Source organism: Centroberyx gerrardi, chromosome 20 (genome assembly GCF_048128805.1).
Source record: "Centroberyx gerrardi isolate f3 chromosome 20, fCenGer3.hap1.cur.20231027, whole genome shotgun sequence".
NCBI lineage: Eukaryota > Metazoa > Chordata > Actinopteri > Beryciformes > Berycidae > Centroberyx > Centroberyx gerrardi.
Window position 1 is genome coordinate 18,154,037 of NC_136016.1, and position 13,030 is coordinate 18,167,066.

The window sequence follows — 13,030 nt, forward strand, 5'->3', positions numbered from 1 at the left end:
ATGTCATTTACCATTATTTTTAATTGGAAACATTCTTATATCTACTTTGTTATGAGCAGCTTAATATGTAATGATATACATCTCACATTCACTGTCTGAGAAGAATATAGACACAGAACACATTGTATTTTCCAAGTCATTTAATTTCAACAACTAATTTTCAATAATTTGCTTATATTCTAAACTAAGTTCTAACAAAGAAGTAAAAATCTACGCTTCAGAGTGACAAAATAGTTATATAAATATGAATTAAATATTGAGCAGACTTGTTTCTGAGCACTAAAAATTCAATAAATCAGAATGTGTGGTATATGCTTTTTATTACACAATAGCTAATCTAGCAGTTTTCTCCTGCAGAAGAAAATCTTGCCATAAATGTACAGAGATCCAACCAATATTTCATCCTAATATTTACAGAGCTCTGAGATAAACACATGACACAAATACTAGGCTGTGATTGTGATCAATGACAGAGGAGTGAACATATAAGTGCCATAGGAGAAGGGACCGGGATCATTTTGGAAAACAATAAGTCAGTTTACAGTTTTAACTGAAATGTTGACGTGTCATTTTACATGTAGGCTACCATGGCATATGAAAATACATTACAGTAAGACAGTCTAAATCATCACAATTAATGCACGTAAGATTTTAAATAATGTAACAAAATGGCAGATGGCAAGTTGTCAAGACTGTCATGGTTTTGAAGGCTATTGTTTGTATCCAGAATATACTGAATCTGATAATGTCACTGTACTCAATACAATGGTAAGACATAAAACAAATGAGAGATGAATTGAATCCATGCACTGAAACAATATCTTCTAAGAGTTCAGCATATTGCTTAAATATTACGACCCGCAAACTCAGGTGAGGTGAACTATCAGACAGCCCAGCCAACTCGTTCACGGTCAACTGGAGACGAGTCCCGGGGGGAAAAAGCATCGACACCCCGACAAACAACCGTCTCCGCTGGTTGGCTGCATTATTACAGACTTCACTTCCCCTTAGGCTACAAGCTTCTCTACTACCAAATGTGCAAATACAACTTTGAAAATGGCAAATCGCAGAGAAGGAATCATGTTGTGGTGAAAACGGCTCTTGCAAACCATGAAGTAAAACCATTACGTTGATGCTTCATAGATTATCAGTCTATGTGTCTTACAATTACTATCAAAGTTTGCATGATTACAGTGTATTCTCTAGAATTAAGCTGCATGAGGCATTAAATATCAGTTGCTAGGTAGGCAGGGCTTTTGATGAGGTATTTCATACGTCTGACCAGTGCCACACATATTAATATATGAAATGTAACGTATAAGGCATAAAGAAAATCAAATTTCATACTGTTAAAATGACACCGAAGGCCATGTGTTCTCCACTCCACTTTCCTAGATTTCTGATTTGTCAAAAAAGAAACGGCCAAAGGAACAACAGGCACCATAGACAAATAAAAAAATAATTAACCCAAAGAATCAATAATTGCACATTTATCACAGAACAGTAAGTTGTTAATTGACAGTGAAGATGAAACTGGTTCTTTTCTTTAAACCCATAAAGCTAAGTTTGTAGCAATACTTGTGCTTACCTGAAATTAGGAGTATTGACCACATATACTGATATTTTAACATACAAACAAAAAATACCCTAAATCATTATATTTTGTTTGTCTCATATACAGCTTTTGAGGGGAAAAACCATTGATGGGGACAGGAGCAAAAAGGAACCACTTTCACTTCACTGTTGCAATACTTTTGCCACCGAGTGCATAAAGACGTTTTAACTAGTTGTGGCTGAGCAGGTTAACAAATCAGAAGATTAATAATATTCCAGAATAAACGGAATTCGCAAATCAGAAACATGAAAAAGACAAAATAAACATTGTGTTCTACAGTATACCAATTACAGTGAGAAAAGGTTTGTTCACATGAAACGGTTAATTGCTACAATCGACTTACGTTTTAGGCACTGGCACTTAAACATAACTGATGCTTCTCAAAGGTTCGAGGGGGATTACAATTCAAGAGCATGCAATGCATGTGAAGTTACAACAAAATGTATCAACAATGTTACAGAGAGACAACGGACAAGAAAGTTGACAATTACATGAGCAAAAATATATAGGTGTAGAAATGGCACAAGTGAAAAATATCATGCTCAGTTCAGAAACTGATTATCTACAATGTTTTACACATCAGGTATGTTCCTTTTGAAGGTTTCCCCTGAGTGTTGCCAATAACACCGTCCTTGGCTAATTCATTCCTACCTGTTGTAACTGAGAACTGCGGAATTACAAATCGATTGATGAAGTTCCTTAAAGGCTACATGAGTCTTAGAAGACGCAAATTTTTTTTTTTACAACATTCATAAAAAGTTTTTCTATTAAAATATGCACAGAAAATAAAATCAATAGAACAGGAATAAATTATTAAATACATCCATTTTAGCATACAATGCCACTCAAACGTGAACTTGAATATTATTAGCAGTACAACCATTTACTTGATTACATGATTTCAGTAAATCACTTTGCCATTGACCTTTGGATACACCCAGAGGTATTTGACTGAATAATAACAGGCTTGCCCTATGTGAAATCTCAAAGGAAAGTGACAGTCCTTTGACACCTATGGCAAAGCTGACAAAAGGATTCAGAGATAAATATAGTCTGTATATTTTCTTTTGTAAGGAACTTACGGAGGCACTGAACACAATTATACATAGCAAGAGAGGAAATATCACCTTTATCAGAACAGTACCGTCTCATAAAAAAGCAAGTCATCAACGTGTTGATCATGTTCTCACATGGACCTGGGCTGCAGTTTTCTGTTCACTTTGGTTGGTTGGTTTGTTGAAGAGGAATGAGGGGAGACTGGACTCTTTAATGTATTGATCAGCCGCCCCCATCAGACAGTTCAGTATTCTGGGATCTTGTGTACTCCATGGAAAACATTGAGACCTTATAAAAAGCGGTCTGACCGATAAACCCTCTGGAGACTTTTCATTGACGTCGCCATCCGTTGCAGAGGTAAGATTGGAAGTCAATAATGAAATGTGCGTGTCTTCAAAGGAGTTTTTGTCAGGACCTCGGGGCACTTTCTGAAAAAATACTGTTTTACAATTATTGATAGAGGGATAAATAAGAGGACCACTTGCCCTCTCTTCTCTTATATACTCTAGAATCCTACTTCAAAGGAAAGACCCCATGTCCAGGTCCATAAAAGTGTTAGCATCCATGCTAAAAGAGGAGTCGTAGGCCTGGGTGTTCTGGTGCATCTTCTGATGGTGTCGCAGGTTGGACTTGCTGGAAAAGCTCTTATCGCACAGCAGGCAGGCAAAGGGCTTCTCTTTGGTGTGGATTCTTCGGTGACATATGAGCTGAGTGGACACGCGGAAGGCCTTGCCGCACTCCAGGCATTGGTAGCGCTTGGGCTCCGTATGAATGCGCCGGTGGTTCTTGAGAGCCATCAGGTTGGTGAACTCTTTCTGGCAGACGGAGCAGAAGAAGGAGCCCGTCTTATGGCTGTTCTTGTGGTTGAGCAGGGAGCCGGCGTGGCGGTAAGTGCGTCCACAGTGCTCACAGACGTGGCTCTTCTCTTCTGTGCCAGGGGCGTCATTACTCTCCTGTGGGTCAGAAATGCTACTTGGCATATGGGACAACGGTGGGACCAGCTTGGGCATTCCCTCCATCCCCATGGTCTGATTTATGCCCGCGTCCCAGCAGAGATTGTTATCCATGGGCGCACCCATGCCTTGTTGATAGTGGCCCTGAGCCCTGTGGTGCATGTCTTGGTGCTGCTGGTAGCTGGCTGTGTTGGGAAAGCTCTGTTGGCAGGGGCTGCAGACCACAGACCGGTCCTTTGAGTGCACCTCCATGTGGCTCTGCAGGTGTGCGATTAGACAGAAGGTCTTGCCGCACTCGGGACAGCAGTGTCGCTTCATCTGGGAGTGTATCTGTAGAGTGAGAGGATCAGGGAATGTCTGGAGACACAAGGTACAGTGGTGGAGGTTTTCGGAGTGTGTCTTTTTATGGTTGAGGAGGGAGCCAGCGTGGCGGTAGGAGCGCCCACACAGGTCACACCTGCAGCAGGGACACGTTCATATTCAATCCTTAATATTCCATTGCTACCCTGATCATTTTACCCAACAGTGAATTACTTCTAAACTGGAAATGACTGATAATATTGATAACTCATTTCTTACAATTATACTTCAAAATAATCCACAAACATTCAAAATAGCAGTCAGAACAGTTATGTACAACAAATGGCATATATTAATATAAATATTAATCTGAAAAATACATACTACAGTAATGATGACTCAAAAGACAGAACATGACTTACATACTCAGTTCACAATGGGACAGTAACTCACATGAAGCACTTGTCTCCACTCTCTGACTGATGGACACCAGCTCTCGTTGCGTTATCCTGCCCCCTCCGGCAGCGATGCCTCTTCAGGCCGGACCGGCCCTGGAAGCTCTTGCCACATGCAGGGCAGCTGAAGTGACTTGCCACCCGGTTGTGCACCTTCTGATGGTTGTGCAGGATACTGGCAAGACGGAAGGCCTTTCCGCACGTGAGACACACATATTTTTTCTTCTGTGTGTGGATACGTGTATGATTGCGTAAAGCCATGGGGTTGGTGAAGGGCTTAGAGCAAAATGTGCAGCTGAAGTGTCCTGTCTTGTGGGTGTTTTTGTGGTTCAGGAGGCTGCCTGCGTGACGGTAGCTGCGATTGCATATGCTGCACGTGAAAGGCCGCTCCTCTTTATTTAGGGACATATCTGTTTGTGCAACACTATTGCCTGAAGGTCCATCACAGGTGTGGGCTGCCAGTTGGTCAACAGACAGAAACGCCTGCTTACATTCCTTGCACTTAAAGGCTCTAGTTTTTAGACCCCTCCTACTTCCTGCCCCGTCCTTTCTGAGGTCGGCACATACATGGGTTAGTAACTGCTTCTTTCCCCTGAAGCCTTTTCCACAGTTTTGGCAAGAATGTTTCTTATATGCAAAGTGGGTGCGCAAGTGGTTCTTCATTGCTAGTTGGTTAGAGTACGTGTTGTTACATACAGAACAGTAATATTCACCTGTCTTATGAGAGTTTCTGTGGTTGACCAGACTTCCTGCATGCCGATATGTGCGCCCACATTGGTCACAGGCGAACGGACGGAGGTCGCCTGTGTCCTCTGATTTGACTAACGTCTCAGGCTTTGTTTGACCCGTTTTGCCTTCAGGGGGTTGTCTGCGCCGTCGGATGGGGGTCAAAGCCTGATTGGCATTTGCATTTTGGGACTGCATTCCTCCATCTGACCTGGTCCCATTCATCTGCATGAGGGCCTGGATCTGGTTGTTGAGTTCCTGGATTTTGGCTTGGTTCTCCTTGTGCCTTCTCAGGTGGTTCAATAGCTGCTTCTGAATTTTGAAGGCTTTCCCACACTCATGGCAAGTATGCCTGGGGGAGGAGACAAGGCATTTGGTTAATCCTGTGTTTGCAAAACAAGGAACAGTCTACAGAAGGAATAGAGGTATGATGCCAAAACACATCTGCAATGCAGACAACAGAAACAACAGAAGCAATTCTTAGCTTGTTTCACTGCAGTGTTTTACAACAATCACTTTCAACAAGAATTGACATAGCTGCCACATGAGTAAAAAAATGTCAGCATTTAATTTGTATAAATTATGTGAATTTTCTTAAAGCTGGCACTAACCTCTTTATATCAAAGTGGGACCTCTGGTGGTTTTTAAGGGCTAATAGATTGTAGAAGCGTTTCTGGCAAACAAGGCAGCGGAATACTCCAGTTTTGTGGGACTTCTTGTGGTTGAGAAGGGAGCCAGCGTGTCTATATGACCGCCCACACTGATCACACTTATACTGACGATCTTCATTATCAACATTTTCTTTGATGCGTCGCACTTCTTCAGCCTGGGAAACATTTACTTTCATTTTCTCTTCACCATTTGTTGACTCATTTTTCCTCTCAGCTGTACAACCATGGTTCTCAAGATGATGGTAGTTGGTGCAGAAGATGCCACAGCTGCCACAGATGATGCTCTGTGCCTCCAGCTTGCCTCCAGACCTGTCGCTATTGTTCATATGCAAACAGTTGACATCATCTACCTGGGCCTTGTTGTGTAGCAGCTGATGAGTGATTAAGTCCTGCCTCTTGGCAAAACTTTCCCCACATGTACTACAGATCATCATCTCTCCTGGCTCATCATCTTTCACTTCTTCATGGGAGGACATGGAAGAAGGCACTGAGCTTGCAGGGGTACCATGGGCCTGAGTGTGCCCACGGAGATGGCTCCTCAGAGCCCTCATGCTGGTGTAGCTGTTCCCACATACAGAGCATTGATAAAGATCTCCGTCATCATCCTCTTCAGAGTTATTACCTTCCCCACCGCCATTCAACTGATCACTATTTATATTTTCATGGAAATTTTGTTCAAAGTAACTTTGGTCATGGCTACCATTCAGACCTTGGAATTCTACATTATCCCCTGTATTTCCTATGGCACACTGACCATTTCTGTCCTGGAAGTTTATATTACTGCCATAGCCATTGTTAGTAGCTTCATGTTGCTGTTGTAGCAGGGGGCAACTATGAGACTTGATCCCTGCAATGTCTGCGAATGTCTCACCACAGTCTGCACACATGTGCCTCTGCATCAGGTGTTCGTCATGAGGTAGATGCACAGTCATATCCTGGGAATAATCCTGACTGAATTGCTCATGGTACAACGCTCCATTGCTGTGGTCAACTGCATTCTCTTGATCAATACCGAGCATAGGGCCAGTATCCTCCTCCTCGTGTGAGGGGAAGCAGCCCTGCTGGTTTTCCAGAGTCAGAGGCTCAGAGGAGAGCCAGTCTCCCTCATTGTTCAGGCTAAAAGAGGATGGTTGAGCCTTGTGGAGGCGAAGGTGACTCCTGAGGGCGGCCAGATGAGGATAACTCTTTCTGCAGATCGAACACTGGTAAATCCCGACCTGATGGGACCTCTTATGGTTGATTAGGCTCCCAGAGTGCCGGTAGCTTTTACCACAGATCTGACACTTGAAGCGACGCCCATCAGAATCTGCAGCCAAGTTCTCTTCCATTTCACTTGCATCATCAGCATTTTGTGTATGTGCCAGGGTAGGATTGAGAATATCTGAGTCGATGACTGAGGGCTCTCCCTGAGTGTTGCTGGAGGATGGTGTTTGATTATTGGAGCAGTCTGAATAAATATGACCATTATTTCTAATCTGCTCCTGGGGCTGATCATAATCTCCATGATTATCCATTGACGATGATACTGAAGGAACATTATTTACAGGAGATGCATAAAAATTTGACTCGGGAGAAGCAATACTGTTATCATATGATATATTATGGTTCTCTGACAAGCCATCCTGAAGCCCAAATGACACAGATGAAGAGTTATGCATTTGGATGTGTTCCTGGAACTCCTCGTCACTGGGGAACAGTACTTGACATAGGTGGCAGAAATTTACTGGAGCATCCTGGCTCTGAGGTGAAAACTGGTCTGGTGTTGTGCCTGTGTACGTCACATCCATCGAACTAGGGTCTGCCCCACTTCTTGTCTTGTGAGTTCTCTGGTGGCTGTAGAGGGCAGCCATGTTACTGAACAGTTTGAAACAGACCGTGCACTCAAACATTCCTACCTGGTGAGTCTTTTTATGATTGGTCAGGCTTCGATGGTGTATGTATGACTTGTCACACAAATCACATCTGAAAGGTCGATTTGCTGCATCATCAGAGGTCTCAGTTTCCGCATTATGGACTAGCCCCATCTTGTCCTCAGTGGGGCTATTTTCTGTAGAAATTGCTACACTGGCTGACTGCTCACTGAAACAAAGTGAGTGATCGTTTTCAATTTCGTTTTCATGTCTATTTTCAAGTGTGGCATACTCCATGTCTACCTTCCTAAACGACTGCTCCTTTGCTTGCCTGGCTAGATGAACCCTCTCGTGCGTAGCCAGTTGTGTAGCCAGACGAAATGCCTTCCCACATTCTGTGCAGGAGTACTTCTTCTGTGAAGTATGGCTCCGGAGGTGACTCTTCAGGGCCAAAGCATTAGAGTTTTCTTTGCCACATATTTGACATTGAAAAGAACCCACATCGTGCGTCTTCTTGTGGTTAGCCAAGCTACCAGCATGCCTGTAACCACGTCCACATTCATCACATTTAAATTTACGTTCCTCCTCCTGTCGGAGGTGACTATCCATGTGTTCTAGCAGACTGGGCATATTGGAGCATACCATGCCACACTGTTTGCAAGGGAAACCTTTTGTCCTGCCAGGCTCTTGCACAGCCATTACAGGATAATAATTGAAATAACTGAACCTGACAGAGATAGTATAAATAAGTGGAGGGGAAATGCATTAGATGTCTAGCTCGTCCATATGAAAAGAAGCCAATTCTTTGCAATAAGGTCCAAGGAGTGTCCAGGAAAGTGACACAACATAAGATGTTAAGCACCAGTTCCACGGCATTAGGAGGAGAGTGACTTGGGTTTGGGAGAGGCAGGCAAATCATGAAAGCTGTGGGGGGTAAAGAAAACGTCAATTAGAGATAAGCCAAGGAAAATGCATTAGTATGTTAGTTACAAACTCATTTTTCCTAAGACTGTGACAGTATGTTCATTCAATTTTATGTAATGAGTTAAGTTGATTCTACAATATCTTTAACTCAAAGAATAACATGCTATCACTCAATTTCCCCACAATTATCATTAAAGTTTTATTTTATTCATACAATCATACTACAACATAATGTTAAACAAATCATACCATGCTCCCACGCCAGTTTTGTAGCGATAGAGAGCATCTCATAGTTAGTTTTATTAACTATCTACAATTCTTTAGCCATGATGTACATCTTACAAAATCCATAAAGCCCTGCACAGCTATCCAAGTGCAATGTGCAAAACGTAAATGTCCAGTCGAGCATAAACAACATTATGGATAAACTTAGGCTAGAAACTGTAGCTAGCCCGGCTTGTTGTCATGCTATATCTTCGCACTAGCGAGCTAACTCTACTAGCAATGTCAATAAACCGGGAGACCAACGCCTCACGCTTAAAATATATCGCCATTGTAAAAGTCCATATTCTCCGACATTTTAAAATGAACCAAATAAATGTACTTGTGTTGACAGGGCCATGTTAACGTGCGGACAGGCTGACTACAGTGATGTTTGTTTTACAAAACAGTGAGCTAACGTTAGCATGCTAACCGCTACCTAGTAGCATCATCATGCTTAGCTAAACAAACATTGCACCAAAAAGCGAAGAAGTCGTTTTACGCGAAACCACCGTATCAACGCATAAGTCAAATGAAATACCTTTTGCAGTTTTCATTCAATAAACACTTCCGACGGTGTATTTTAATTCAATACTTGGCTAACGTTATTTCTTGCTGTAAAGGGCAACCCCCCTTTTTTTCCAATTGTCTTTTTTCTTCCATCCCCATTTCCACATTGCTCTTGTTGCTAGGAAACAGGAAATGTGTAGCACTGAAATACGTCCCCCTCTAAAGTAGCTATGTAAACTTGGTAACGTTACTTTTGAGTTAATAAACACTGCAGCGAGAGGAACTTTAAAGTCACTAGACAGCTATAATAACACGCAAATAAAAAAAAACAACAATTCAGCCATTATTCTCAAGACTGTTCTATTCTCCATTTTCGCACATTGACAGCCTCTTTGAAATAACATAACGCAGCTTTTGACGTCAGCTATGCAACATTATTCAGTTGTAATGTACACTGTAACCGCCGACTAGGCTTTGCAGACGTTTTTTCCATAATGTTATATAAACAACTAACTTTATCAAGACGGACAACTTTTACTAGATAGTCGCTGAACTATCCAGCTAACTTGCTATTTTACCATTCGCGCAAGTGTTGCACACTTGGCTAACGTTACTCGAGAGCTTTCGTCATCATGGTCCTAAAGCCGTCCCTCAAAACTGCAGTCAACGCCAATCGCAGTGTCTCACAGTAAATGCAGTCGCATTGGCGTTTAATCCAGGCACTCTCGGCCAATTAATGCCCTGAATCAGGTAAGAAATAACTTTTTTATGGAAATACATACACGATGCAAAAGACAGAGCTAAATCCATTCCGTAAAATCATGGTCATAATGATGATGACACTAGTGAGCGAGTAGGTGCAGCCGGTCCTAAAGCCAGCCATTTTGAGTAGGTAAAATAACTAGCAAGCAAGCTAGCGAAAGGGAAAACGTACATATTTACGTCCAGTTGTTTAAACCATCGCATCGACTCGTGATCGTTAGTTCTCGTACCAAAAGGTCTCCAGTCGTTTACATGTCTGTCTGTCATGCATTGCACATTGTGGTCTCCACACCATTGCGCTGCCAACTTCCTCTGGCATCAAGCGGTTAGCTTATTGTCCCTGAGGTCCTAATGCCAGCCATTTTGTGATTTAATACCACACACCCACAACATTCTATTATATTATACTATAGATTTGGTGCAGGTCCAGCAGCATCCACTGTCATTGACGTACTGCTCTGCAAATGCAAGACTGGCCTATGGCTTTGGTCTGCTGTCTGTTGATAAATCTAACTTCCAGTCTCATATCCTCATGCTAATATTCATCTTTTTATTTACAGAATCCTTACAAATGCCTTTTTGTTTCCAGATATAACATAAAGATGGCCTCTCCTCAGCCTGGCAGCCCCCCCCTTGCAGAGCAGTACACCCCTCCTTCTGCACAGAATGGAGAGAGCCAACAAGAGGAAGAGCCGGTGAAGGATCAGCCTACGAGAAAGCGCGGCAGAGGCAGGCCTCCAAAAGCCAAGCCTTCCTTCAAATGCTCTGCATGTCAGGAGGCTTTCAGGAGTCCCTCAGCTCTACGGAGTCACAAGCTTGCGGCACACGCAAAGGAACGTCAGCAGCAACACTCGTGTTCCCAGTGTAGTAAAATATTCTCTAGCAAGGCCCAGCTCTCAAAGCACGAGCGCTCCCACTCAGCGCAGCGCCCGTTTCAGTGTCCCGACTGTCACAAGGCTTACAAGACTCCCACAGAGCTACGCAACCACAGCCGCTCTCACACTGGGGAGAAGCCGTTTATATGCACAGAGTGTGGCAAGGCCTTCATGCAAGCCATATGCCTGAGGATCCATATGACGCAGCACAGCGGAGAGCGCCCGTACTCTTGCCGCCAGTGCTCTAAGAGCTACCCCACCCTGTCTAAACTGAAGGTGCACATGCGCTCTCACACGGGAGAGAAGCCGTACTTCTGTGCCGAGTGCGGTAAGAGCTTCGCCGACCCCTCTGTGTTCAGAAAGCACAGGCGGAACCACCAGGGCCATCGGCCGTACGCCTGCGATGAGTGTGGGAAAACCTACACAGAGCTGAAGGACCTGAAAAACCACGAGCGCTCCCACACTGGAGAAAAGCCTTACCTGTGCTCGGACTGTGGCAAGGCCTTCTCCCGCTCCTCCTCCCTGGCCTGCCATCAGCGCATTCATTCCCAGAGCAAACCGTATCAGTGCGAGCAGTGCGGCAAGGGCTTCACCCAGCTCTCCTCCTACCAGTCTCACCTCCGCACGCACTCTGGAGAGAAGCCGTTCCTCTGCCCACAGTGTGGCAAGATGTTTTCTGACCCCTCCAGTTTCCGCCGCCACCAGCGAGCCCACATGGGTTTCAAGCCCTACCCCTGCGATAAGTGCTCCAAGAGGTTCCGGCAGCCGGCAGATCTGGCCGTGCACGAGCGTGTTCACTCTGGCGAGCGGCCGTACAAGTGCCAGAGCTGCGACAAGGCCTTTGTAGCATCCTGGGATCTGCGCCGCCACATGCTTGTACACACAGGACTCAGGCCCTTCTCGTGCACCGAGTGCGATAAGTCGTTCGCAGAGCGCTCCAGTCTCAACAAGCACCGTCGCGTGCACTCCGGAGAGCGCCCGTTCAAATGTGAAGAGTGTTTCAAGTCGTTTGTTGTGTCCTCAAGCCTGCGCAAACATGAGAGAACTCACCTAGCCGAGCGATCTGAGCAGCAGCAGCAGCAACAGCGGGAGACGGCGCCCGGGTCTGCCTCAGTCTTTCCTGCTCACACCACCCTGCCCCAGTTCTCCTGTACGCATTGCGATGCCACGTTCGGAACCTGGGACGAAGTGCAGGCCCACGAGAGCCTTCACACCATCTCCGCTCCTGCGACCGTCACCAAAATCGTCCCCCTGGGTTCACATGTGTGTGAGACCTGCCAGGCGGAGTTTGCACAGCTGGCGGATTTGCAGGAGCACGAGAAGCAGCATCCCAAGCCGAGGCCCCACGTCTGCAGCAGCTGTGGCAAAGGTTTCCTCAACAAAGCTGGACTGCGTAAACACCAGAAGATCCACTCCACCAACAAACCGCACAGCTGCCCCCAGTGTGGCAAAGCCTTCCTGTTTGCTGCCTACCTTCGCAAGCACTTACGGACACACCCAGAGCAAACTGCAGCTACCCAAATGACTGACCTAAACATTATTCAGCACACAGACCCGCTCCCCTCTCCTCCGCCCCCCAGTGAGGTTTCCCCCACCACCGTTGAGCCCAGTGCAATATCCTTGGCAGTTCCAGTGACTGTACCTGTGACGGCCTTCCAGACCCTGCCAGAGTACTTGGTCAAGGAGGAGGGACTGTGAGATATTTTACTGTTTTGGAAATATTATTTCACAACTATTCAGCCTTCGGCCTTCAATCTTTTTAGATGACAGGCTTCATTTTGACAGTCGGTTATTTTTCAAAATAGCTTCCTTAAAATTTCAATATGGAGTCTACTCATTGTGAATTTGTCAAAGCTTTCTCCTTGTTTTGTATTGCCATGTGATTTCAAAGATGTTATGTATATGTTATTCATGTTTTAAAATGCGTACTATAAGTAGCCTACTATCAAATTGTCTTATCTGTTGTAATCACTTCATAAAAACATGGTGTTGCAAACGTATATTCTGATCACTGTAAGAACTAATCTCACTTAAAATGTTGTGATTTCAGTTAAACATGTTTTATAATACAT

The 13,030-nt window shown here is 44.3% G+C and overlaps 2 protein-coding genes across 3 annotated transcripts; one reads left to right on the forward strand and one right to left on the reverse strand.

Moving 5' to 3' along the window:
• Positions 1-215: 215 nt before the first annotated feature.
• On the reverse strand, positions 216-8,325 carry znf646 (zinc finger protein 646). The gene is made up of 3 exons (XM_071926795.2): positions 5,717-8,325; positions 4,378-5,457; positions 216-4,081 (listed from the first exon to the last, which is right to left on the reverse strand). Exons 1-3 carry the CDS (start codon positions 8,323-8,325, stop codon positions 3,190-3,192), a joined length of 4,581 nt encoding a protein of 1,526 aa, XP_071782896.2. The 3' UTR covers positions 216-3,189.
• A 1,650-nt stretch (positions 8,326-9,975) lies between these two features.
• Positions 9,976-12,940, forward strand: znf668 (zinc finger protein 668). Of its 2 annotated transcripts, none has more exons than XM_071926773.2 (2): positions 9,976-10,071; positions 10,673-12,940. In XM_071926773.2, exon 2 carries the CDS (start codon positions 10,686-10,688, stop codon positions 12,654-12,656), a length of 1,971 nt encoding a protein of 656 aa, XP_071782874.1. In that variant the 5' UTR covers positions 9,976-10,071; positions 10,673-10,685; the 3' UTR covers positions 12,657-12,940. The 2 variants fall into 2 exon arrangements, with proteins under 2 accessions (XP_071782874.1, XP_071782875.1); XM_071926774.2 differs by having other exon boundaries at positions 10,014-10,071; positions 10,644-12,940.
• The last annotated feature ends 90 nt before the right edge of the window (positions 12,941-13,030 follow it).

Bases quoted from the DNA above. Each gene is read 5' to 3' on its own strand.
- znf646 (XM_071926795.2), bottom strand. From the start codon at position 8,325: ATGGCTGTGCAAGAGCCTGGCAGGACAAAAGGTTTCCCTTGCAAACAG. The intron at 5,458-5,716 runs GTTAGTGCCAGC...CTCCTCCCCCAG, and splicing joins TCCCACTTTGATATAAAGAG to GCATACTTGCCATGAGTGTG. The intron at 4,082-4,377 runs GTGAGTTACTGT...TCCCTGCTGCAG, and splicing joins AGTGGAGACAAGTGCTTCAT to GTGTGACCTGTGTGGGCGCT.
- znf668 (XM_071926773.2), top strand. From the start codon at position 10,686: ATGGCCTCTCCTCAGCCTGGCAGCCCCCCCCTTGCAGAGCAGTACACC.